This window comes from Tursiops truncatus, chromosome 16 (assembly GCF_011762595.2).
Source record: "Tursiops truncatus isolate mTurTru1 chromosome 16, mTurTru1.mat.Y, whole genome shotgun sequence".
Classification (NCBI taxonomy): domain Eukaryota; kingdom Metazoa; phylum Chordata; class Mammalia; order Artiodactyla; family Delphinidae; genus Tursiops; species Tursiops truncatus.
In genome coordinates, this window is record NC_047049.1 from 7,442,179 (window position 1) to 7,468,813 (window position 26,635).

At 54.9% G+C, this 26,635-nt stretch overlaps 1 protein-coding gene across 4 annotated transcripts in view; it reads right to left on the reverse strand.

Annotated features, from left to right (window-relative positions):
* LHPP (phospholysine phosphohistidine inorganic pyrophosphate phosphatase) overlaps positions 1-26,635 on the reverse strand; it is a 137,190-nt gene that overhangs the window by 40,373 nt on the left and 70,182 nt on the right. The window contains exon 7 of one of the 4 annotated variants that reach the window (XM_033842449.2): positions 10,024-11,665. The exons of the other annotated variants lie outside the window; for them this stretch is intronic. Within the exon in view, the coding sequence (XP_033698340.1) occupies positions 11,647-11,665 (19 nt within the window). The 3' untranslated portion in view covers positions 10,024-11,646. Of the gene's footprint in view, positions 1-10,023; positions 11,666-26,635 lie in introns of those variants that run through there. 4 annotated transcript variants of the gene reach the window in all.

The following is a 26,635-nucleotide window of genomic DNA, read 5'->3' on the forward strand; positions in this document are numbered from 1 at the left end:
AAAGTAGAAGCCCCGACGCCTCTGTACCGCTGCACCTGCAGCCACGGCAGACGGCATCCCTGCACACTGCTCACGGTCTAGAGCCCCTCTTGTCTTCTCGCATAGAATATAACCTGCCGATTTACCCTCGCCATCGCCCATTCTCCTCTGCTAACCCGCGAGCCCACGCAGCAGGGACTTCAGTCTCCCCAGCATGCTGACGACCCCCGAACACCTGAGAGCTGGTTAAAGGAGTGACCTCTGAGGAAAAACCATGAAAACACTTCCATTTATGAGTTTCTTTGATCTCACTGATGGGCTGGACTCTGTTACCACCAACACCATGACGGCCCCTCTATCTTCCAAGGTCCTCCTCCCAGGCACGTGGGGACACGGCTCCCAGGTAATGCGTGTGGACCTTTGGGGATGTTTGGGCCGAGGCTCAAAAGGTTCTCACATTTACCATGTTATGTTAAGTTTCTTGAATGGAAGTGAATACGTTTAGTCTTCTCCTTACACTGGCTTATCCAGTCTTTAAAAATGGCTGCTTGTTCCTCAAAAAGTTAAACATGGAATCACCATTTGACCCAGAAATTCCACAAGTAGGTATATATCCAAGACAATGGAAAATATATGTCTACCAAAAACTTGTACATGGAATTTCAGAGCAGCATTATTTACAATAGCCAAAAAGTGGAAAGAACCCAAGTGTCCATTACTTGATGCCTGGATAAATAAAATGTGGCACATTCATGTGATGAAATAGCATCCAGTCATAGAAAGGAATTAAGTTCTCAAACACGCTACAACTGTGCTTTCAGGCTGCCCTGCCCTCCACATTCCCGCTTGCTCTGGAGACCCAGGCTCTCACCTGGCAGGTGTGTCCCCCTCACTGGACTCTGATGACGAACAGCAGCAGACGCAGGGCTCCCAGTGCCAAGCACACACCCAGCAGAAATGCATCTCACGTGTGCACAGGACGCAGAGGAATATTCCGGTGCCCCATTCCAAATGGCCCCCAATGCCCACATCAGTATAATGGAGAACCAGCAGAAACTGAACAGCAATGAGTGGACCACCCACGCCTACACAGTCACGGGAGGATGTCAGAGTCGGTGCCGAGCAGAAGAAGCCAGGACACAAGAGAGAGCTCACTGCGCGGGTCCATCTCATAAAGTAAACACGTGGAGTCAGGAAAGTGGTCGTCCTGGTAATGGGGGAGTGACAGGAGGGGGGAACGTGGGGACTTCTGGGGGCCTGGAAATGTCCTGATTCTTGACCTGGGGCTGGTTACTGAGCTATGTTTCACTCTGTGAAAATACGTCAAGCTGTGCACTTACGATATGTGCACTTCTCTCCACTGTGATTTTTCAATAAGGTTAATTTAAAGGAACTTTAGGAAGAACCATGGAACATTATACAGCTACTGAAACCATGTGTTAGAGGTTACAGGGAGCAGCTGTGTGCATGTTGACATGTGTGTACACAGTGTGTGCATGTGTGTACGGGCATCCACACGTGTGTGCATGTGTGAGTGTGCTTGTACGTGGTGTGCCTGTGTGTCCATGTAGTGCCTGAATGCATGCATGCGTGCATGGGTACCTGTGCATGCGTGTGCATGGGTGTGCGCACAGGTGTCTAACCCAGGAGAATATCACTCCTTCAACCACAGCTAGTAACACAAGTAACCACGTGAGGCTGCCCCGGAATATTAACCAACAGTCCTGCCCTGTGTCACCAAGACTGCTGCTTTGTGGTCATCCGGGGATATTAAAAGACTCAAAACTGCCCACAGAGGAGACCATAAAGGATGTTTTCATTAATAACAATAACACTAGTTACTACGTATTAAGCACTGCTAGGAGATAGGCAGCAGACCAAGAACTTTACTTGTGTCTTCTATCCTATTATTTACACCCATTTATGAGCGGAAGAGACCAAGGCTGAGGAGGACAGCCAGAGACACACAGAGGGCAGCAAGTGGCTGGGCTGGGATCTGACCCACCTGTGCCTCTGGTCACCACGAGTACATGCTAACTCCCTGGTGCGGGTCCTCTCCCTCATTTAAGGAACATTTATTGCGTCCTGCTCTACCCAGGCCTGTGGACACAGAGCTGACCAAGGCAGGACTGGCCCACAGGGAGCTTGCAGTCCACTGTGAGGACAGACCCAAGCACACTTAGCCCCGACAGAGATTGGGACAAAGGTGTCCCAGAGGGTGTCTGGGGTGTCCAGAGGGTGGAGGTGCAGGGTCCACGCCCTTTGGGACTCTGAGACCAGGGCAGGAGCCCCAGCTCGAGCTTCCGGAGTCGCAGCGAACTGCCCTCTTCCCTTCCCCTCCCCTGCTGGGAGCTCTGCCTGGAGGATAAGGCAGTGTAGCCTGGGGGCCTTCACTCCTAGAACTGGGGGTCATGAGGTAGGGCACTGCTCCAGGGCAAAGCAAGGCTGCCTGGGGGAATCCACCAGAAAGGGTAGGGGGGCCCAGACGAACAAACCGCCCTCCAGGCACAGCTGCGGAACCTCAGACCCTTGGCCTCCTTGCCGAGGTGAAGAGCTCGGCTGCCCACCCACCCCTCACCCCAACAGCCTCACGGTGACCTGGCCAAGCTTCTGCTGGGATCCCATTAACTCTGCACAAAAGACCCCAAAAGGTAGAGGCGGCTGGTAAACTGGCTCCTGGTGGGGTCGGGGATTATCCCTAGTTTGCAGCATTGCTGACTGTCCATACTTCCAGCACGGCTGATTCAAGCTACCAACACGACACGGCTGGCCAGGGCCAGGGAGATGCGCACAACTGACTTTTTTTTTTTTTAAAGACAGACCCATCTTATTGATTGATTGCCGTGTTGGGTCTTCGGTGCTGCGCAGGGGCTTTCTCTAGTTGCGGCCAGCGGGGGCTACTCTTTGTTGCGGTGGCTTCTCTTGTTGTGGCTCACGGGCTCTAGGTGCGCAGGCTCAGTAGTTGTGGCTTGAGGGGTCAGTTGCTCCGCGGCACGTGTGATCTTCCGGGACCAGGGATCGAATCCGTGTCCCCTGCATTGGCAGGTGGATTCTTAACCACTGCGCCACCAGGGAAGTCCCCTGACTCTTGCAAGCTGGGCCCAGCTGCTCCAGCACTGCAAAGGCCTACATTACAGTTACGCCAGCAACACACATCACCTTAGCCAAACGGCTTAATGTCAATGTTGGGAAAATGGGGGAAAAGCGGCCCCGAAGTGGTGGCTGGCACCCAAGGTCTCCCAGCTTACTGCCCCACCAGGAAACAAGTAGCAGTGTGCCCCTGGGGTGCAAGGACAACGCTTCCCAGAGTGCCGTCCCGGGGGACCCAATGACGCTAACTAGACTCCGGGTACCGGGAGGGCACCTGGGCGTGCAGAGGGGATATGATGACATGTCCTGTCTCCAGGATCTGGCCCCTAAGAGACACTGGTGAGGGTGCCACCCCTGGGCCAGGTGCGCCGGGGAACCACTGGGCTCAGCGCACCTGTCCCTGGGCCTCACCCGCTGAGCGTAGCATGGTGACTGCCCACACAAATAGTGCACGGTGGCCAAGCCCAGCTTTGCGGCCACCCAGGGGCTGAGCGGGCCGCACTGAGCCCCCCCCCAGAGGCCCTCTGAGGACAGCAGGGGTTCTCTCCACCTGGTGCCTTTGTTCTGTCAGGTTTCTGAAGGTATAAAGTCCAATTTTCTCCACCACACACAAACGGAGAGGGGCAGCAGTGGTCCTCTGAGCCAGCTGGACCCGCTGTAACACAGTCCCTGGGCTGGAGCAGGGAGCTGGCAGGCACAGTCCAGGCTCTGTTTGCCAACCTCTTCAGCTGCTGCCCGGTGACTTTGAGCAAGGCCAGATGCCCCCAGGTCTGTGACTGCACGCGGGGACAGTGGGAGCTGGGCTTCCTCCCCGCCCGACGGACCCAGACGTGCCAAGAACTGATACCAGAAAAGACCTTGAAATTCTTGGATGAAGGTGGCCACCCAGGAAGCAAGGCAAGGGGCCGCCTCACTTCCATGTCAGGTCTCTGAGCTCTGGGCCGCTTCCCAGTGCCGACTCTGAAGGACAGATGGAGACTCAGCTGGCGGTTCTCAATTTAAAAATAGTGCCCTTTCTAAAAATAGGTGCAAAACCCAGAAACCCAGCTTGATGGGTCCCACTCCCCCCAAGCTAAGCCGTAACCCTAAATCTAAATGCATGTCAGCGGAGAAAGGCCAACAAGTGACTTCTTGGGGACAGTGACCCACAAAGCCGGCCAGCAGGACCTGTGCTCTTTACTGATTTCCAGTAAAGGATGCAAGGCCTTACTTACGAGGCCTTACTTCTGCACTCGGTCCAAGAACAAGCAAACAAACAAAACCCTCTACCTCAACCAAAAATCATTTCCAAGGGGAGAAAAATGCCCTCCTTATTCACACTTGCCTCTCAGTGCCACGGGATGCTGCAGGAAGGGGCAGCTCGCCCAGGGGAGGCCTTGAGCATCTCAGGTGGGCCTCGCCCGTCACCTGGCGTGCGGTTTCTGCACATCTGAGCAGAGTGTGCTTTAAGAGTGCGCGGAGCTTCCAACGCCAAGCAATTCTCCCACGCCAGCTGGCTGTCCTACAATCCAAGTCAGTTCTGACACTGTCTACCTGGAGAGAGTGTCAGCTCCCACGGTTAAGGGCTCAGCCCCACAAGACTGTCCCCCACCCAACTTCAGATACCAAGGTCCAAGTGGTCCCTGTGCTTCTGATCTACCCGCTATAAATCAGAGGTGTACACAACCGCCTCCTCAGGGTCAATTAATTAACTCGCTAGGGCAGCTCACGGAACTCAGAGGAACATTGGCCTACGTTTACGAGTTTATTTTAAAGGGTATTATAAAGGATACAGAGTGAGGTAGGAAGAAAGGGGCAAGGAGCTTCCACGGCCTCTCCCAGCACACCGTTCTCCCAGCTCCTCCATGTGTTCACCAACTCAGAAGCTTCCAGAAGCCCATCCTTCTGGGTTTCTACAGAGTCTTCATTACGTAGGCATGAATGACTAAATCATCGGCCACTGGTGACTGACCGCACCCCCCAGCTCCTCTCCCCTCCACTGGGGTGGTTAGGGGGAAATGAAAGTACCAACCCTCTAATCACAACGTTGGTTCCCCTGGCAACCAGATCCATCCCTGGGACTTTCCAAAAGTCACCGCATTAACATAAACTCGGAGGTGGTTGAAAGGAGTTTGTTATGAACATGAGATACCTTTATTGCTCTTTATCAGTTAGGAAATTCCAAAGGTTTTAGGGGCTCTGTGCCAGAAACAGAGAGGAAGACCAAATATATGTTTCTTATTATAAACCTCAATATCACAGAACCTAGCATGGGACATGTTTGGGTAAGGACATCACCGCTGAATGGAGACATGGGCTCCTGTGACAGCCGCTGCCCCACTGCTGCCTGGGAATTTCCTTCTGCTTTATGGCTTTGTGGGAGAACAGTCTAGAACAGGGCCTGTGAGGCCCACCACCAGCCATCTGGTTCTGGGATGCGCTTGTGTCAGGGAAGTGCAGGGGAAAGCCCTAGCAGCAAAGGGCTCAGAGCAAATCCCACCCCACCCCCCGAGTCCCTGGAACCCAGAGCTGTTGTCAGATGACTGTGCAGTGACCAGTGCACCCTATGAGCTCCCCCAAGAATGGCTAGAAGAAGGGCCTTACTTTGCTCGTGTGGTTTCCTTTTCTAATATATAACTTCCTCCATCATAAAAAATTAACATAGCCATATCACGTTTGGAACTTGGAGATAAGAAGAAAACATTACCCATAATTCCACGCATAGCGCACAGACCCACCCCAGGCTCAGCACCCTACACTGCAACCACCCTCTTCCTCATCCGTCTCCCACTGGAGAACCAAGAAGGACTGAAGGAGACCAATGTTCAGACAGACAGACCGATAAATAACAGGTTGACTTCAATCCTCTGACCCAACGTACGTTGCCTTCCAGTCTCTTTCCCCCAACAAGCCTGCTTATTCCAGAATTGTCATCACTCTGAAATAAAAAGGTCTGTCATCGGCTCCTGTCACTTCAGGTTATATCATAGGCATTTTTCTGGGTTGCTACATACAAAGGGGTTTCTCCCACCCCACCCCAGTTTCATTGTTTTTTTCAGTAAACTTTTATTTTGAGATAACTGTAGATTCCCATGTGGTTTCCCCTAATAATAACATCTTGCAAAACTACAGAACAATATCAAAACCAAAGTATTGATACACTTACAGTCAAAATATAGAGGATTTTCATCACCACCAGGATCCCTCATGCTGCCCTTTATAACCACACCCACCTCTCTCCTACCCCATCACACACCTTAATCCTTGCCAGCCACTAATCCGTTTCCATCACTACAATTTTATCATTTTAATACTGTTATATACAATGGATTAGACAGCGCAGGATCTTTGGGGATAGGCTTTTTCACTGGAGATCTATTTACTGTATCAATAGTTTCTTTTCCTTGCTGAGTAGTATTCTGTGCAGTGGATATACAGTTTAACTATTTGTCCACTGATGAACATCTGAGTTGCTTCCAGTCTGGGGCTTGGAGAAAAACTGCTATGAACATTCATGTACAGGTTTTTGTGTGAACGTAAGTTTTCACTTCTCTGTGATAAATGCCCAGGAGTGCCACGGCCAAGTCCTGTGACAGTTGCATGTTTATTTATTTATTTAGGCCATGCCACGTGGCTTGTGGGATCTTAGTTCCTCAACCAGGGATTGAACCGGTGCCCTTGGCAGTGAAAACACAGAATCCTAACCATCGGACTGACAGGGGATTCCTGATAGTTGCGTGTTTAGATTTTTAAGAAACTGCCCAACTCTTTTTCCAAGTGGCTGCACCATTTCATATTCCCACCAACAATGTCTAAGTGATCAGATTCTCAGCATCCTCGTCAGCATTAGCTGTTGTCATTATTATTTTAGCCATTCTGATAGGTATGTAGTGACAGCTCATTGTGGTGTTTTGCATTTCCCTAATGACTAATAACATTGAACATCTTTTTTGCAGCGGTCCCCAACCTTTTTGGCACCAGGGACTGGTTCTGCGGAAGACAATTTTTCCACCCACCGGGACAGTGGGGTGGGATGGTTCACGCAGTTAACGCGAGCGACGGGGAGCGACGGGGAGCAACGGGGAGCAGTGGGGAGCGACGGGGAGCAATGGGGAGCGATGGGGAGCGGTGGGGAGCGACGGGGAGCAATGGGGAGTGACGGGGAGCGGTGGGGAGCGACGGGGAGCAATGGGGAGTGACGGGGAGGGATGGGGAGCGACGGGGAGCGATGGGGAGCGACAGGGAGTGGTGGGGAGCGACGGAGAGCGGTGGGGAGTGACGGGGAGCCTCTGGTGGGGAGCGACGGGGAGCGATGGGGAGTGGTGGGAAGCGGCAGATGAAGCTTTGCTCGTTCGCCCGCCCCTCACCGCCTGCTGTGCAGCCCGGTTCCTAACAGGCCATGGACCGGTACCGGTCCACAGTTTGGGGGTTGGGGACCCCTGTTGTTATGTGCTTATTTGCTATCTGTCTATTTGGTGAAATGTCTATTCATTTTTTTCCAGTCTATTTTTTTCTCTTCTCACTGTGTAACCTCTATTTTTCTATCTTCATGTTCACCGATGTTTCCTCTGTCCCCTCCAAGGGGCTATCAAGCCCATTCACTGAGTTTTTTATTTTGGCTACTGTACTTTTCAGTTCTAAAGTTTTCATTGGTTCTTCTTTGTATCTTCTATCTGCTGAGACTTTCTACATTTTTGTTGAAATTTTCTACTTGGTCATTTGTTTCAAGCATATTTGCAATTGCTTGTTGAAGCACTTTTAAAGCAGCTGCTTTAAAATCTTTGTCCTGGGCTTCCCTGGTGGCGCACTGGTTGAGAGTCCGTCTGCCGATGCAGGGGACACGGGTTCGTGCCCCGGTCCGGGAAGATCCCACATGCCATGGAGCGGCTGGGCCCGTGAGCCATGGCCGCTGAGCCTGCGCGTCCGGAGCCTGTGCTCCACAACAGGAGAGGCCACAACAGTGAGAGGCCCATGTACCACAAAAAAAAAAAAAAAAAGAAACAAAATCTCTTTCCTAACATCTGTGTCATCTCATTGCTGGTGTCTACTGATTGACTTTTCTCATTCAGGTTGAGATTTTCTTGGTTCTTGGTATGACAAGTGATGTTGTATTGAAATGTGGACATTTTGGGTATTATGGTATGAGACTCTGGATCTTATTTAAACCTTCTCTTTAGGCTGGCTCTTTGGGGAACACACAACTCCAGCAGTTGAAAGAGGGTAGAGCTGCCAGTTGGGGTAGAAATCCAGGTTCCCCACTGGGACTCTGTTGACACTGAAGTGAGGGTGGGGCACTGGTTGCTGCTGGTCCAGGGTGGAAGTTCCACCCTGTCTGGAAGGACCAGGAATGCCTCATGATTGCTTCCCATATGGCCTCCATCGACACGGTGAGTGGGAGTGGGTGGGGGTGGCCTTTTTACTGCTGGTTGGGGTAGAAGCACAGGATCTCCATGTGGTCACCACTGATCCCCCAGCTGAGGAGCCCTCTTTATCACCCTGGCTCCCTACCTACCTGGCCTCCTCTGACACCCCCCAACCCCAGTGGTGAGGGGCTCATTACAGCCTCAAGGAGGTGGAAGTTGGGCTTCCCTGGTGGGGCAGTGGTTAAGAATCTGCCTGCCAACGCAGGGGACACGGGTTCGATCTCTGGTCTGGGAAGATCCCACATGCCGCGGAGCAACTAAGCCTGTGCGCCACAAATACTGAGCCTGCATTCTAGAGCCCGTGAGTCCCAACTACTGAGCCCACGTGCCACAACTACTCAGCCCACGCACCTAGAACCCAGGCTCCGCAACAAGAGAAGCCACCGCAATGAGAAGCCCGCACACCACAATGAGGAGTGGCCCCCGCTCACAACGACTAGAGAAAGCCCGCATGCAGCAAAGACCCAACGCAGCCAAAATTAAAATAAAATAAAAAAGGTGGGAGTCTAGGCTCCCCATTGGGCCCTTGCTGGCATGGATGGGAAGAGACCACAGTTGATTCTATGGTATTTAGCTGGTGTAGAGTGGCTATCGTCTGCAAGTTTCTGTCTTGCTAGGCTGCCTGAGAGAGCAGGCTTCCGTGGGGGCTTTTCCTCTGTGCCCACCGGTGTTTCCGGGTTGCTGGCCTCTTCACTTCCAAGTCTGGGGTCTACAAAGCAAAGAGAAAACCCAGGGAACCCACCATTGTTTCATTCCTTGGGTCCCGTGGTCCCTGGCCGGGCTGCCCTCTTCTCTCCACCTTTCAGAGTCTTCTATTGTTTGTTTCATAGCTAATATCCGGGGTTTCAGTTGCACTGAGCCGGAGGACTAGGGAAAGGACTTCTACTCCATCCTGTCAGAAGCAGAAGTCTCTCCAAGTGCTTTTCATGGTTTAGGTTGTTTTCTCTTGTAACCAGGGTGGGTCTAGGGCGAAGAAGTAGTGGGTGTCTGACAGAAGACCCCTCAGCTCCCTGTAGAGTGTTTGCTTTCCAGCAGACCCTGGAGAGCTCTCGAGGAGCTCCTCAGGAAGGGGCTGGGCTTGGCACTCCCCCCGTGGCAGCCCCTTCCTCGTCTATGGTCTCGACCGAGAGCACAGCACGCACTCTGTGAGCGTTATCACCAAGCGCCCATCGGGGGGGGGGTCACTCTTAGTGGCTAATTCGGCCTTTATTTTACTAGAAGGAAAACATGAGGCCATGGTGCTCCTTGTGCAAAGCCAATGAGAAGGATATTTTTGGATTTCCTTCTTCCACAGCTTCAGCTAAACCTCAGCAATCTGGTCTTCTCCCTGCAGCCCATATAGAAAATGCAGATGAGCCTATTTCAAGGCTGACAAGTACAGGCTGTAAAACTGTACGTAAAACACAATCTCAATTATGCTTAAAAATACTAAAAAGAGGAGGGGGCTGGAAGGAAATATGCCATAATGTTAATTGACGTTATCGGTGGATTACAAAAGGATTTTTTTTTTTTTTTTTTTTTTGCGTTATGTGGGCCTCTCACTGTCGTGGCCTCTCTCGTTGCGGAGCACAGGCTCCGGACATGCTGGCTCAGCGGCCACGGCTTATGGGCCTAGCCGCTCTGCGGCATGTGGGATCTTCCTGGACCAGGGCACGAACCCGTGTCCCCTGCATCGGCAGGTGGACTCTCAACCACTGCGCCACCAGGGAAGCCCCCAAAGGATTTTTTTTAAGCTGCTTCTTTTCAGATTGTTCATAATTTCCAAATTTTCCAGTGTGAACACATTACATTTATAAAATTAAAAACAAATTTTTAAACCAAACTAAAATCTCTCCCATGAAAAACTAACTAGTGAGTATACGAACCCATCACTAGCTGCTTGTCTCATGCGGACCTGGGTTTATACCTTGAGATCATAAGCTGTGGTCAAGACAGGACTCTGGGGCCACTGCACGAGACACCAACCAGATCCAGGACCTGGAAAGTGGAAATTACGCCTCTTCCCTGCGTGCCTGAAGCTGCCGCATTGCCAGCCTCGAGGCTTCCAGTTTTGGTGGCCCCTCGGGTGGCAACACCACTGCAGGGAGTCACTCCGCAGCCACCTACTCTCCACGGGCCCCGGAGCCAGCACTATGCACCCCACACAGGCACCCTCAGGCCCCACAACAGACGGTCAGTGCCACCGAAGGACCAAAAGTGCAGTAAAACCCAGCACTGCTAAGAACCGAGCTCTCCGCACCACAGCCCGGACCAGACTTGCCGAAGGAAGTCCTCCAGCACGAAGGCAAAAGAACGGCTCGCTATCCTGCGTGAAGTAACTCCGCAGCAAGGCGGCCTCCAGCCCGGGCAGACCGGGGCCCGCGTGTGCCAGCTGTGCCAGCAGACACGCCTTCAGCCCCACCACACACCCCCTGTGGCCTTGGCGGGTGGTCTTCACGTCGGCAGGCAACTCAGGTCCTGGCTTCCCTGGAAGGATGTGGGCTCTGGGGAAGCCAGCCAGCCCGCCGGCCAGGAGCCTGGGACCCACAGCCAGGAGAGTGCAGGAGAGCGAATACAGTCAGAGCCAGCTGGGAGGCATCGCCAGCAGGTGCCCCTGGATCCACCCAGACTCCTCCCGCAGATGGTCAGTGCTGCCGGAGGGCAGTAAAGAACCGACACTTCCAAACTCCAGGACAGACAGAGCAGACATTCTCAGACGCACCTTCCGATGGTACCGTCTAGGGGAAGCCCACCCCTTGGGCCTCCTGGGCGCTGTCCTCTGCCGCCCTCTCTCTCTTTAGGCCTCCCCTCTTCGCTACTGTGGAAACCTTGCCCTTGGTCCCTCTGCTGTCTGGAAATGATCGTTAACTTCCTCTCATAGAGGCAGGGCCACCGCGGGACCCCTGTGCTTGGTAACAGCTGCAGAGAAACCATCAGTGGCCAGTCGGGAGAGCAGGCCAGGCCTGGCCATTGGCTGCGTCTTTATTTATAACTTCTTTTACTTCCAGTGTTAAGGCCCCGCAATTTCAACCGAAAAGGTCGAGAGAAAAATGAATGCCTTGACATTTTCCCAAACATCCTCCCCAAGAGCGCTTGGCGAGAGAACTTGGCTTTGCTGAGAGCATGAGAACGCCTGCGGCCGCAGAGCCCTCCTTGCAGCGGATCTATTTTTGTTTGGTGAGACATCTGTGCTCCGCTAGGCTCGACACTTGGGACTATAAAGGAAAAACAAAACATGTAAATGGGGACTAAAAGCTCTACCAAAATAAAAGTGGGTCGTGAGCCGTTCTGTCACATGTTGGGCGAGCGGCGGGGAGCAGCGGCAGCATGGCGAGTGGCCCCTGCCTGCTCCCCCCCGGCCCCGCCCAGCGCAGGGCTCTGCCCTGACGTCCTCCAGCGAGCCTTCCCAGGAGGTTCTGCATCTGAACCGGGCAAACCTGAGCCAAGCGCCACCCCCCACGGGAGAGGCTGGGGCCCCCCACAACTGAGAGGGAGGTGAGACGAGTGGCTCAGAGCACAGACGGCCTCAGAGTCAGACTGCCGAGGGCTAGGCCCCGTCCGAGCCCCCGTGGGACCTTGGGCAAGAGGCTTACGCCTCCCACCGCCCTTGACCTTCTCTAGAAAGTGGGCTGTGCAGAGCACAAGGCATGAGCTGCACGTAGGCCCGCTGTGAGTGCAGGGCGGACGGCAGCTCCCTGGGGATGAGGAGGCCCAACAGCCCTGGGAGGAAGCCTTCCAGCCGCTCCCTGACTTGGGGCTCAGATTCCAGAAGGGTCACTGTGCCTCCCTCCCCCAGAAAGGCTCTGAGAACACTCCCAGGAAGCTGCTGGGCCCGTTCCCTGGGCCAGGTGGCCTGGCAGCTGCAGGGCGGCCCCTGAGGCAGCTGATGCAGTTGTCCGTCCAGCTGCGGCGTGAGAACTAAGGGCCACGTGGCTGCTTCTCTCTCGCAGCCTCATGCGCCCTTGACTGTCACCCAGAGTCATCAGGGCACCTCTCTCCTGTGACTCTGCAGCGTCAGGCAGACAGGACAGGAAGGACAAGGGAAGAAGCAGGTACAAGAGGACAGGTTGAATGTGAACATCCGAGGTGTCAGGACACACTGATGGGACAGGGCCGAGGTCACACCCCTCAGCTACCTCTGTGCTTCCCCTCCCCGACTCCTGCACCCTCCCCAGGCTCCCTGGACTCCCCAAGGTCTCACGTGTTCCATCTGTGTGCCACGTCACTCAGCCCCTGCCCAGCACGTGGGCCCCACCACCGATCTCCCACAGTCCACTCCTGCATAGTTTCCCCGACCCAGTGCCCTCTGTGCCCCCTTCCCTGGTCAGCCTGGCCTAGCACCTCTGCAAGGTAGGGATGACACCTGGCCCACGACGGCCTCCCCAGGGGTGAGCCCACCAGCTGGGTGATGACAAAGTTACATGAGGCTTCAGCCGTACCCCAAGACCAGCACCCCAACCCTCCTCTAGGAAATGGATTTTACTAATGGACTGCAACTTACTCCAAGACAGCCATCATTTAGTTACACAACCTTGTCTCTCCAATTCCTGGGGGCACAGAGGTTTGAGTACAAAGCAAACTACATGAAGCTATCTGTTGGCCTGAGTTACAAACACAAACAAGGGGGCTGGTACGCATGTGTTCCGAGGTGCATCCAGCGTGCTTCTGGGGCTGCAGCACGTGCAGGTCCCCTGGGCCACCACCCCTGGTCCAGCGGCATTTGCCGAGCACTGCTGAGCGCTCCCGAGGCCCGGATCTGCCGACCATTCGCTTGTACGTTCGTTCGTTCATTCATTCATCAACTCACAATCAGGTCTGGAGTGGAGCCAGCCCAGAGGACAGAGAAATGAAGGCGCCCTGGTCTGGGAGTCCAGGTGCTCTTGGTCTAGTGCAGAGAGGGACCTGTCATGAGAACTGTGATGAAGAAAAGAATGAGGTGTCTTGGGGGGTCAGATGAGGAAATGCCTAAATTTCCCCCGCGGCACCGGGGAAGGCTTCTTGGAGGAGGCTACACTCACAGAAACAGTAAGAGTGTGGAATCAGGGACAGGAAGAGAGCATTCCAGGAAGGGAGGCCTGGAGTAGCCTAGCTGTGGTTTGCCTGCCTGGAATTCAGGGTGTGAGGTAAGGAGAACGGACAATGAGACCAGAATGTTTGGGGGGGCAGTTCTAGGAGGATCTCAAATGCCAGGCCCAAGAGTTCAGGCTCTGCCCTTTGAAGATGGTATGGCAGATCCAGGATGAGTGGCCTCACCTTATAGTGGAACCAAAGGCCCCCTGGGTGAAGGCCACAGTCTCACCATGTCCCCTGAATCAGACTCTGCACAACGCCCGACGTGGTCTCAGAGCCGCCTCTGCACCTTCCTCCCTCTCCAGCCTGATGCGGTCTGACCCACACTGCACACACTGAGCACGAGAAGCAGGTCGGGGAGGCACTTGCTGGGCACAGACCTCAAAGACCCTTCACCCAGGGCCACATCGAGAAGGAGCCATAGTCCCGGCTGGGCCACTCCCCAGCTGTGCTGTCTTGGGCAAGCTGTTTTCCTCTCTGTGCCTCAGTCCCCTCATCTGCAGAATGGGGATAAGGCAGCATTTACCTTAATGCTCAATAAACAGTAGCGATTATGAGGAGACCACTGGCGGCAAACTGCGACACCCACTCTGCCCATCACTCAGCTGCAGGATTTCTCTAGTCTTCCCTCTCTTTGCCTCGGCCTTGGTGCACCCAAGGGCCCTGCTGGCTTTTTTATCACTGCCGATCTAATCAGCAGTGCGGGGAAGGGGGGAGAGCCAGCTGGTCTGAGACAAGTTATTTAAGCACTTCACCCTTCCTTCACTTGCCCGGCCTCTTACAGCATCAGGAGCGAGTCCTGACCCAGGACCAGCGACATCTGAACCCCCCTCTCCCCTCCCAGGTGTCAGGCACAGCACCAGGTCCATCACATCCACCCAGACCTCACGTAACCCGCGCGGCAACCGCAGCGGTCCTCATTCTACAGCCCAGAAAGTGAAGGTTTTCGGGGGCTGAGGAGCATTCCCAGGTCACGGGGCTCGAAAGCAGCTGAGTGGGGACTGCAACCCTGGTCAGTGTGACACCAAGTGGCCTCACAACTTTGAGTCACTGGGATTAAAATGCAGTCTTCTCGGCTAGGATCCTTATACACACCGACAGTCTCACACGCAGAAATTAATTTGCCAAAATCTTGTAGTCTCAGTATCTGATTGGATTAGAGGAACAAAAAAGAAGCATCTTCTCTGGAGAATAAATGAGCCACAGACTCTGCATTCCGTCTTTGATGAAATGCTATTTCTCATTAAAGAAAAGCCTTGGTTTTAAAAATATACAATGAAGAGTAAGAAAGGATATAAATATTCAATTTATATTTAAATCAATTCAATTTACAGAAGGAGAAAAAAATCAGTGACCAAGGAAGATGAAAACAAATTTGAATCTCCTTAGCAATCAAAGATGGCAGCTTTCTTCTATCAGTGGAGATGATGCTTTTAAAAAATATTTATTTGTTTATTTATTTTGGCTGCACCGGGTCTTAGTTGTGGCCTGTGGGATTTTTAGTTGCGACATGCGGACTCAGTTGAGGCATGCGTGCAGGATCTAGTTACCCAAGCAGGGATCAAACCTGGGCCCCCTGCACTGGGAGCGCAGAATCTTAACCCACTGGACCACCAGGGAAGTCCTGGAGACAGTATTTTTAAATGATGGTATTATTTGTTGGCAAGAATGTAAAGAAACAGAGCACTGCCTGTACTGGGAGCACGACTGATATTGGGAGGGAGAATTCTGCAGAAGTACCACAACCCTCAGAATTTTGCATGTCCCCTGACCCAGCAAGGCCACATGTGAGAATCTGTCTTAATGCAAAAAATCACTAATAAGTGCAAGGCCCTGCTCCAAGGATGTTCAGTGCAGCCCTGTTTACACTAAGTAAGAGAGCTGGAAACAATGGAATATCTAGCAACGGTGTGTCCACGTGGAGTAGGATGCAGCCATTGAAACGGGGACACAGGAGGATGCTACTGAGGTGGGACGGTGTTTCCGAACTGGTCGCTGAAGAGAGGAATTTCAAAAGCAGCACGTGCTGGGACTTCCCTGGTGGCGCAGTGGTTAAGAATCCGCCTGCCAATGCAGGGGACATGGGTTCGAGCCCTGGTCTGGGAAGATCCCACATGCCATGGAGCAGCTAAGCCCGTGCGCCACAACTACTGAGCCTGCGCTCTAGAGCCCGTGAGCCACAACTACTGAGCCCGCGTACCACAACTACTGAAGCCTGAGTGCCTAGAGCCCATGCTCCGCAACAAGAGAAGCCACCGCAATGAGAGGCCCGTGCACCACAACCAAGAGTAGCCCCCGCTCGCCGCAACTAGAGAAAGCCTGCGCACAGCAATGAGACCCAACGCAGCCAAAAATAAATAATACATTAATTTTTTTAAATCACCTAAAAAAAAATACAGCATGTGCTCCTAATCTCATTTTTGGACGGAACACGTAACCCACATACTCTGCACAGAAGGTGGACCTCCAGATGTTATCAGAAATCACCTCTGGACGGTGGGCTGGTCCGAGGTTTACTTTCTTTTTTTTTTCACTTCTTAGGTTTTCCTAAATTTTCAACAGTGAACATGAGCACAGGTTAGGGAGCTGGACGGCCTGAGTTTGAATTCTGCTGCTGTCACCTCATAGCTATGGCCTTTGAAGGTGGTAGGGATCAAAGGAGCCAGTGCCTGTAAGCAGTGGGGTCAGCATCCCCACAACGTCCCAGCAGTGTGACCTCAGGCAAGCGGCTTGACTCATCTCTAAGGGGGATAATGACAGCACCCACACTGTGGGCTTGGCACAAGGGCTCAGCGAGGCAAAACATGCGAACAGCTCAGGGCAGAGCTGGGCCTGGAACTCAGGAGCTCAGGAATGCCCACAGTTTTATCAATCAACAAGAGAAAATACAAATTATTATACTGAATTTAAAAAAACGGCTAACGGTCATGATAGAGACCTCGGGCAGGGTCTCCAGGGTGCAGTTCTCATCCCCCTGGAGAGGGCGGCTGCCCCCAGCATCCTGCAGGCTCCTCCTCCATCTGGCCCCCCTCCCTCCCCCAGCCCCACTGACCAACCCACAAGAGACAGCGGGTAGGGGGCTCCCCTTGGGAGGGAGAGAGCACAGTGGTGGTGAGAATGGCTGGGTTCAAACCCTGGCCCAGGCACCCCCTGACTGGATGAATTCGGGCCAACGACTCAACCACCCTGAGCTTCAACTTCCTCATCCATGAAATGGACTAAAATGCCAGCTACATCCAGCTGCTGTTGGAATCCGCGAATGAGTCTGCGCGGCGCTTAGCCCAGAGGCTGGCATACAGCAGGCGCTCGACTGTCACTAGGATTTTCATCTTCTCCCCCAACGTGCGTGTGCCGCCCCGAACTACCACCTGGTCCACATGGAGGAGTCCCCCAGCTCATTTGTCTCATTCCTCCATTAAAGAAACTGGTCCCACGTGGCCATTTCTGCCAGTTTCAGAGTCTCTGGGCAGAGACAGGAGAGTGGGCAGAAATGAAGGGAGAAGAGCCAGTGCTGGCCCCCAGGTCTACCAGACCCAGAGACGCGAGGTGGGGAAAGCAGAGACGCGGCCCCGCTAACAGCCCACCTGGTGCGCCACGCCCACCCCAGTGCCCTGCTTCTCCACTGCTCCTGTCAGCGACCGTGACGACAGCAACGGCAGCAGCAGCGCTGGCCGAGTGCTTACTGTGTGCCAGGCACTACGCTAAGCTTTCGTGCACGTTACGGAATTCAGTCGTCATCTCCCCATTATGTAAAACAGTCTTAAAGTGGTTAAGTAACTTCTACCGGGCCAAGGTCATAGAGCTCCAAGCGGCAGAGGCAGGGCCTGCAGCCAGGCTGCCCAGGCTAATCCACACTCCCCGCTACCTACGCCAGCACCCCTCCCAAAGGATGCACGTGGTGCTGTCTGAAGAGCACCTGGTTCCCGGAGGACGGGACTGCAGGGACAACGAGACATCCCCGCGCCCCCCCGAGTGCCACTGCCTTCCTGAGCAGGAAAATGGCAGGTTCCAAAGAGATTAGCCTGCGATTATCCTGCCGCGGACTCTGCCTGCTGGAGCTGCTGCTTATCTGCTGCTCCAGACGGGGTCGGGGGCCGGCGGGTGGGCCTCTGTGGGGCTCACCAAGCTGCAGACATGACCAGGAACCAGGCAACACACAGGAACAGGGGCAGTCCTGGCCCTAGCATGCAGCTGCTGGACTCTTCCTGGGGTTGGGCAGGGGTGGCCAGAGGAGAGGGCTGCAGTCTGGAACATTCTGCATCAGAGAGGGTTCCTTTTTCCTGGACACACAGATCTGGAGGCCGTGCAGAAGCCGTGGGCGATCACGGGAGTGTGGATTCCGGGCTGGCTCCCTTGAGCACCAGCCCACGACGCAGCCCCTGGGCGCTGGCTCTGCCTCCCTGGTCCTTGCACTGCCTCCTCACCCCACCCCACCGCCTGCAGCCCCACACCCACGAGGCCCAACTCCCCCTCGCTGGATGGACCTGGGGAGGGAGGGCCCATGGGGACGGAATGCGGACACAGCCAGGCCAGCATTCGGGGCAGTCTCGTTCCGGCCCCAGGGCAGTGGAGGGAGCACAGGTGTAGCCCAGCTGCAGGTGTGGGGCGTGGGGCAGGAAGAAAGCCCGGAGGTGGACCCTCTGAACCTTGCGAGGCTCATCACCACCACGGGATGAGCTAGGGGAGGAAGCTCCAGATGCCCCGGAGTTTGGTCTTGCCTCTAGTTCAACACACAGATTTCTCGTTCTCTTTTCTCGAAGAACTGCTTTCTCAGGCTGAGTCCGCTGAGACAGAGCAAAAGCTGAGCGCTAGGGACAGCCGAGTCACAAGGATCTGGCTCCCCGGGTGCTACCGCCACCAGCCGGGTGCCTGTCACAGAGCCCGGGGGTGGCAACGGCGGGTGCCGACCCCACCCCAGTGAGGTAAGGCGCATACCAGAGGCCCGGTGTGCCGAGTCAGAGTCCTAGGAGGCCGCGGAGCGCTGAGCCCAGTCTCATTATCAACTCAGAAGGCCAGCTTAAAGGATATTCCAGTAATTGCAAGGTTTTTTGTAAATGCTGACTACGGCTGCCTTAATTAGCACTGAACCCACTGACCTATGGATTATATTAGGTTTATAAGTGTAATTACCTTAACAGGCACATGGATTACAGTTATGCTCCAATTAAACCCGAGCGTATAGCGTACGAATCAGCAGAGGGGGCCCTCCTAACACTCAGGGTCAGGCTGTTAAAACGCTGGTGCTTTAAGGGCCCTACATGGGGCTAGCCCTTCACAGGCTCGGGAGCACTTGGGAGGCGGGAGGCGGGGAGGGAGGGCGCTCCACGCGGTCTCTGGTGTTTTCCAAAGGACAGCAGCCACACGTCCAGTCCATCTAGGCGTGAGATGACCGCAGGACGGGCTTGGGGGGGATGGCGGGATGGCAGGGCCCGGCCTGCGAGGCAGCGACTGCAGGATTAAGAGCTGTGCCCAGCTTGTGCTCCTCCGTGAGGACAGCCGGGAGCCCCCCCGCCTCTTTCCCCAAGGAAATCAGGACACTCATCAGCCCGTTAATTATGACTCTCAGCCCCTCCAGGCTGGAGGCACTTTTCTCTCCTTATCTCCAGAGAGAGGGGGTGAATATAACTGGCCCACTTTCCAGGGTGCGGAGTGCGAGGCTGCAGGGCCAGCGGGGAGCGGGAAGGCGGGGCCCCCTCTTCCGAGGGAGCGTGGGGAACCCCCACTGACAGCCTGGAGGATGGACGGGGCGATGAGGAGGACGGCAAGGGAAGGTTCGAGAAGACAGCCCAGCGGAGCAGGGGGCGAGGACAGGAAGTGCCTGCAGGGGGTGGAGGGGACGCGAAGTGTCCCGGGGCCTCAGGACGCCGGACCCGCTCACAGAGTCCATCGGAAAACCCGCTGTCGGGACGCCGGCCGCGAGACCGCAGTGCTGCCGGCCCACACGCTCCCTGGACATCCTCCGTGCGTCCTAGCAGTGTGCAGGGGCCCCCTCGCTGGGGTGGAGGGGCTGTGGCCCCCTTGCAGCTGTGGAGCCCAGCCCGGCCCGAGGTACCACGGGCATCAGGACTCCGGAGGCTGCAGTTCTCTGCCACCCCAGGGCCCCAGGAGCTCTTCCCGCCTTGGCTCCCGCGGCTGTGATGTCCCACTCGGGATGGTGTCGCACCACCTGGCCCTTACCCTCCCGTGGTCAGGACGAGGGAGGACCGCCCCCGGCGAGGCCGTGTGGGGAGAGGGCTAGCTGGGCATCCGCGCACCTGGCCTCCCCCTCTGCCTGGTCTCAGACGCAGGCGAGTGTTGAGGCTTGGGGGGGCTGCCCCCTCAGGCACCCCAGAGGGCGGGTGGGCGCTGATCGGCACGACAATGATGACAGAAGGCGCCATCTCTGGGGAGACAGGATTTCATGGAGGCAGTGGCTCCTTGTGGCCCCATTTTAGAGCTGGGTTATTAGAAATGGAGGCCCAGCAGGGCTCACACAGAGAAGGTTATTCAATGGTGAACCGGGCATCTGCACCCAGGCTGTCCGGCTCCAGAGCTGGGATCCAGATCCCACCGAGACCAGCCCTCTCTCTGGGGCAGCCCCGGCTCCGAGCACGGACGTTACCCTGGGGGCACGGGGAGGGCGGCAGGGCTATGGGAGAGGGGCTCGGCCGTCTCAGGCCTCTGTGGGCCGGCGGGCCACTCCCCACTGCCGTGGCTCCCCTCTCCCGCAGCTGGCATTCGAAAACCCCTTTCCCAGAATCGCGGTCTGGAGAGGGGAAGCACAACTTCTCCATGATCAGTCGCTGTGGAGAGAAGTCGGGCACACGCCCCTGTGCACACACATCCTCACCAGGACGGAAGGGCCCTGTGCGTGTAAACACGCTGAGGCTGAGCCATGGCAGCCGGACCACCTCCTGCACGTGCAGCACACGACGTCCCTCCTCCCACCTGCACACGCTTCCAGAAATCCTACGAACGAGCAAAAGCAGCTGCACAGTCTGGGCACAAGAACTACAGAGATGGTGGAGACGGGGCCTCTCATCTGATGGCACGGAAAGGGCCCAACAACCAAGACCAGGGTCACCCAGGAGCCCCCTGCTCCACAGCTGCCTGAGGGCAGAGGCCACAGGCACAGGTCGGGAGAGGGTACAGGGAGACCAGACTCCCTCTGCCAGGAATGAGCCCCCAGTCGCTGGGGGTGTTCAAGCCCAGCTTGCAGGCAGGAAGAAGGAGAGGAGTCTGTCCAAGCCCCAGGCCTCCGAGGGGCTGGGAGCTGGGTCATCAGCCTAGCACGCCAAGGTTAGGACATCTGGGCCACCCTGCAAGGCAGCACGGTCCTCGTGGTCAGCAGTTACCCTTCCAGATGCTTTACAGACACGGCGCAATTTGATTTGCTCCTCGTAACGCCTGACAAAGTAGGCATTAGCATCCCCACTTGCAGACAAGAAAGTCAAGGCTCACAGGGTTTGTCACTTGCCCCAAACTGCCCGGGCAGGCAGTGACTGAGCCAGGATGCAAACCCGGGCCTCCTGATTCCAGAGACCACATCCCTCCAGGCAGCGGAGGCCGGCCTGCCTGGCCGACTACTCCATGCACGGAAGGTCCCGTTCCTGCAAATCACACCACTGGTCACCCCTGGAATCCATACCCTGTGCCCCAATTAAAGGAAAAGAGTACCAGTGGTTTCTTCTCTGAATTTATAAGGCTTTACAATAAGATTAGCACTAAAAAAGAAGAGAAAGGCTTTTTTTCAGAACTAGGGCTTTAGGAACTGAGTTCCTTCCTTTCCCTTAAACTTCTGAATTTAGCTAGTCATTCATGAAGGGGCTTTCATGTCCACGATGCACTGCTGGGAAATTATTTTGTAGGAAAAATCTAATTAGACTAGATTTTCATATTAGAAATATCACTTCCCATTCAGGCCTAAACACGATAATCACCACTGCTACTTAGAAGTTGAGAGAAGCCATGTGTTTAAAAATGCACACTTTCATTCTAAAATGTCCCCCTTCTCTGTTCTTTTCAGGGAGGCTTCAAGCCACCGACCTTGGCCCATGGGAAGGCCACGGCCGAAAGAGCCGACCTCACTGTCCAGGGCCCAGGTTCCGGCCCAGGCTTTGCTGCACAAGATTCATGGCTCATCTCAGCCCAGGCCTGTCACTCGGAGCTCCAGACTTGAAAACCCATCGTCCGCCAGGGTTCTCCACCTGGAGGTCCAACACGCCTCTCCATCATCAGGAGGCCAAGGCAGGTCTACCCACAGCCCCCAGCTGCCGCGAGGGCCCAACCCCTCATCCTAACCCCCACCAGCTGTCCAGGCCCCAAACCCGCCGTCTCCCTGACCCGCCTCCCCACCCCTCCCCCGCCTGCCAGTCTCCAGCTCTGGAGTGAAATGTCGTCTGACTAAATGACACGACGTCTGATATTCGCTTCAATGAGTCTAGTCAAGCCTGGCTGATACTAACTGTTTCAAAGTTCAAACTAGGGGACTTCAGGCGACATGAATTTCTTCTCTCACAGTTGTGGAGGCCAGGAGTCCAAAATCAAGGTGTTGGCAAGGCCATACTCCCTCCAAAGGCTCTTCCTTGTTTCTTCCAGCTTCTGGGGCCCCAGGCATTCCTTGGCTTGTGGCCGCATCACTCCCATCTCTGCCTCGTCTTCACATGGCTGACTTCTGTGTCTTTCTGTGGCTTCTCTTAAAGGACACCAGTCACATTGCATTAAGTGCTCACCCTACTCCAGTGTGGCCTCAGCTAAACTAATTAGATCTGCAGGACTTCCCTGGTGGCGCAGCGGTTAAGAACCGCCTGCCAATGCAGGGGACACAGGTTGGAGCCCCGGGCCGTGAAGATCCCACATGTCGCGGAGCAACTACTGAGGCCACACTACTGGGCCCGCGTGCTGCAACTACTTAGGCCACGTGCTGCAACTACTGACGCCCGCGCACCTGTGCTCCGCAACAAGAGAAGCCACCGCAATGAGAAGCCTGCGCACAGCAACGAAGACCCGACCCAGCCAAAACTAAACTAAAATAAAAATTTAAAAATAAAAAAATAAATCTGCAACGACCCTATTTCCAAACAAGCTCAGGTTGACAGAGCTGTGAGCACCTCCCCAGGGTGCACAGCCCTTCCCCTGGAACTGCTTCTTCTGGGGGCAGCCCGGCAGCCCTGACCTCTCGCTCACAGCCAGGGAACTCTGTCCTCTGAGGTGATGCTAGCTGGAGCCACGTCGGGGGTCTCGGGGGCCAAGGGGACTCTTCATGCGCTCAGCACAGGCCACGGGGAGAGCCGGCGTGGAAACCTCACCCAAGAGACTGGGGACAGAGGCTGCCCACTTCTGCTCCTCAAACCTCCACCCGGGGACACCGTGGACCAGGACAAGATGCGGACTTCTCCAGAACTTTGCCTTTCCTCCCCAAACACATTAACAGAACTGCTAGAATCATTAATAGAATCTAAAGTCCAAACCATTAAGTGAGAAAATGGAAACAGTTTTAAAATATGAAAACAGCTCAAGAAAGCACATTTTTTTGTTTGTAACGGGAAGAGAGGAAATATCCCAAATGTCTATTAACAAGGGGCTGGAGGAGTCACCAGGAGCGCCCACACCCAGGACCCGCACGAACCACCACAACACTTGGCACGTGAAGGGCGTGAGTTAGCACTGCTGCTGTGGACTGGGCGGGTGCCCGGGATGCGAAGTGAGAAAAGCAGCGTGCAAAGAAAAACAGTATGATTCCATTTTTAAAACACAAACAGGACGGCCCCCACCCCTCATGCCGTGTGTGTGTGTGTGTGTGTGTGTGTGTGTACACTTGGGCAGAGACAGAGCATGGGAGGTTGTTAACACAGATTATTCTGGGATGGAGGTGGGAGTAGCAGAGAGGAGGGAGGGTCCATACAGAAAAATTTTCAAGACCATAGGAAAATAGAATAATACGCATGGTGTAATGTTAAGTGAAAATGTAGAGTACCTGATTCTAACCATAATATTATAAGCATCTAAACACCGATACAAAGGAGACCTAGATGGAGGGAGAATGGAGTGACAGGTTCGGGGGACTTCTGGGGAAAGTGATGACGGAGGTGAGGCTGGAGGCGAGCAGGACGCCTAAGGACCCGAATACTCCACGGGCCACGGGAACCCCACAGGGTGTTCAAGCCAGGAGGCGCTTCATCGAATTTGCATTTTGGCTCCTTCTGGCTCCCAGGGAAGATGGACTGGAGGATGGGGTGGGATGGAGACAGGGGGGCCAACCAGCCGCCATTGCTGACGTCAGTGTGACTGAGCTTGGCGCACGGGTCGCGGTGCATAGGAGGGACGAACTCAGGGTCCCAGGAGGGTCACTGCAGGACGTGGTCTGGGTGAGCAGTGGCACCGACAAAGGCGCCAGGGTACGGGGAGGAGGCAGAAGGGGCCATGCACTCAACGACAGGCGCGTCTCCCGTGAGGAGCCCCAGGTGGAAGGGGGCAGGGAAGTGCAATCCCGGATGAGGTGCAGGAGGTGGGGGAAGGCCTCGGGGTCCAGGGGGCGGCACCGCCACCTCCCCAGCGTGGGCACCCGCAGGGCCAGCTGGGCAGGGGCCCTTCCCTGCTGCAAACTCCAGCCTCCGGTTTGCAGCAAGGTTTTCGGGAACAACACGGCCAGAGAGCGTGGGTCTGAACCCCGCCCCTCAGCCCCTTAGCTCTGGGACCTTGGGCAGCACGCTGTGCCTCTCAGAACTGCCCCCGACATTCAAGCGAGAAGAGCAACGGCCCCACTGGGTGGTTCATGATGATTGGGTGACCCAGCAGAGCAGTGCCCGCAGCCCCCGCAACGGCCCCACTGGGTGGTTCATGATGATTGGGTGACCCAGCAGAGCAGTGCCCGTAGCCCCCGCGCCTGGCCCAGGCCAAGCTCTCAGAAAACGGGAGCTGTGACTCTCACTGTGTCAGCACCCTCACCCACACGGGAGCGCGGCGGCCTGCGGGCACCTGTACTGTCGCTGCTAGCCATGTGACGGCACAAGCTGCTCAACCCGGGTGCCCAGGTCCCTTATCTGCAAGACGGGGGTGAAGACATCGCCTGACTGCGGGCTTTTAATGAGGTAGAGACACAGGAGCACCCCGACCAGCGGACGCGCTCCCTCCGTGCCGGCGGCTGTCACCGTCACCACTGTCGACAACATCCCTGCGAAGGCCCACAGCCAGACAAGAGGAGGCTGGTGGGAATTCCAGGTTCCGTGTGGCGAGGGGACTGGCCAGAGCTAAGGCTGGACTGGCAGAGGCCAGCCGAGGAAAGTCTAGCGGACAATGGAGCAAATGAGTTTTGCCTGGTTTGGAAGGCAGCAGGAGGCGTGGGGCAGCTCTAGGCAGGGGAGGGAACTGCAGATCTGAACATCGAGAAGGCAAGCCTGGCTGCTGTTCGTCTGAAGAACGGGGTTGGGGGGGGGGGGTGTCACGGAGGCAGAAGGGCTAGCTTCCTGGCTACCCTAAACCCAGTTTTGTTTGAGGCAGCCATGGGCCATTCTTAGGCAGAGAATCATGGCTGCCTAAGCAGCTGCGACAATTCCACTGCCTTTTGCCAGGTACTTCCTTCCCGAGAAGCCCTCGTCAGGCATGGTCACGTGATCCAGTTCCAAAGATACATCTGGAAGTTAGGAAAGGTGGGCAGCAATGGGAGAGCTTTGCATCCATTTGAAAGGGACACTCATGGGGGGAAAGCTCACTAGCACTGCCTTGAAGGTGACCATGACACCCAGTGCCATGGCAGCCATCTTATGACCATGAGGTAACAAACAGAATGAAAAGCCAACATGCTAAGCAGGGGTGGACTTAACCACAAAGTTAATGACTCTTCAGTTTCACGCCCCTCGATGGCACAGGCACCTTCCAGGGCCCCAGAAATTTGTCCACATAAATAGTCATCTCTTAATTGAAGTAAAATTCACATAACATAAAATTCACCATTTTAAAGAGTACATTTCAGTAGCTTTTAGTGCACTCACAGTGTTTCGCAACCATCACCTCTTTCTAATTTCAGATCATCTCATCACCCCAAAAAGAAACTCTAAACACATGAGGTAATCTCTCACCATTCCTGGCTACCCTGCAGCCCCTGGCAACCACTGATGTACCTTCTATCTCTACAGACTCGCCCGTGCTGGACATCTCCTATAAATGGAACCACACAATATGCGGCTTCTGTGTGTCTGGCTTCTTTGATTCAGCATAATATTTCCTGGGCTCATCCGTGTCGTAGCATGAGTCAGTACCTCGTTCTCTCCTGTGGCTGAATAACATTCCACTGGCTGCATAGGCCACATTTTGCCGTCCATTCATCAGCTCAGGGACATCTGGGTTGTTTCCACTTTGGGGATATCATGAATAATCCTGCTCTGAACATTCGTGTACACATTTGTGCGTGGACATATGTTTTCAATTCTTTCCAAACTAATTTTATATTCATTAAACCTAATGTATTCTTTTTCTTAAAAAGCCCCTCTCCTGCAAGTTGCCTAAACTTCAGGCCTCAGAAGCCTGGATTTACCCTGATATGAAGGCTGGTGGATCAAAAAAGACAGACGAGACAGCCCCTGTTGAAGTGCAGTGCCAACCCTGAGTCTGAGAGTCACCAACCGCTTTCTTCGGTAAATAACTACCCCAATGGCTGAAGCCACTGCGAGTTAGTGCCCTTTGGCAGCTGAGGCCAAAGCGGTCCTGACGGGTCCTGGAGGTGACTGCAGGACACGGGAGAGGAGGCCTTCAGGATGACTCTGGACTCCTCTCGGTGACTTCTCGGGCACGAGTATGATGGAGCCGTTCACCGTCTTATTATTCAGCTAATAATATGAGTGAGTACTTGGCAGGTACATCCCCGTGCGTGGCAGGGGCCTCACACAGAGCAGACCTTTGATAAATAACATGTGAGGGGCTGACTGCCATCAAGTGACCTGACGTGTACGGCACCCAGCACAGCTCCGGACACAGCTGGCATGTAGCGATCCTCCCCGCCCTGTCTGTTAGCCGCCACCCAAGGTCAGCATAGGGTGGCGGTCCAGCAGAGTGTCCCTCCCACCCCACACTGCTCCTGCAGAGATGCCCCCTATGCCCCCTACGGATCCCGAGCCCCTCAGGAAGTCGTGCACACCTTG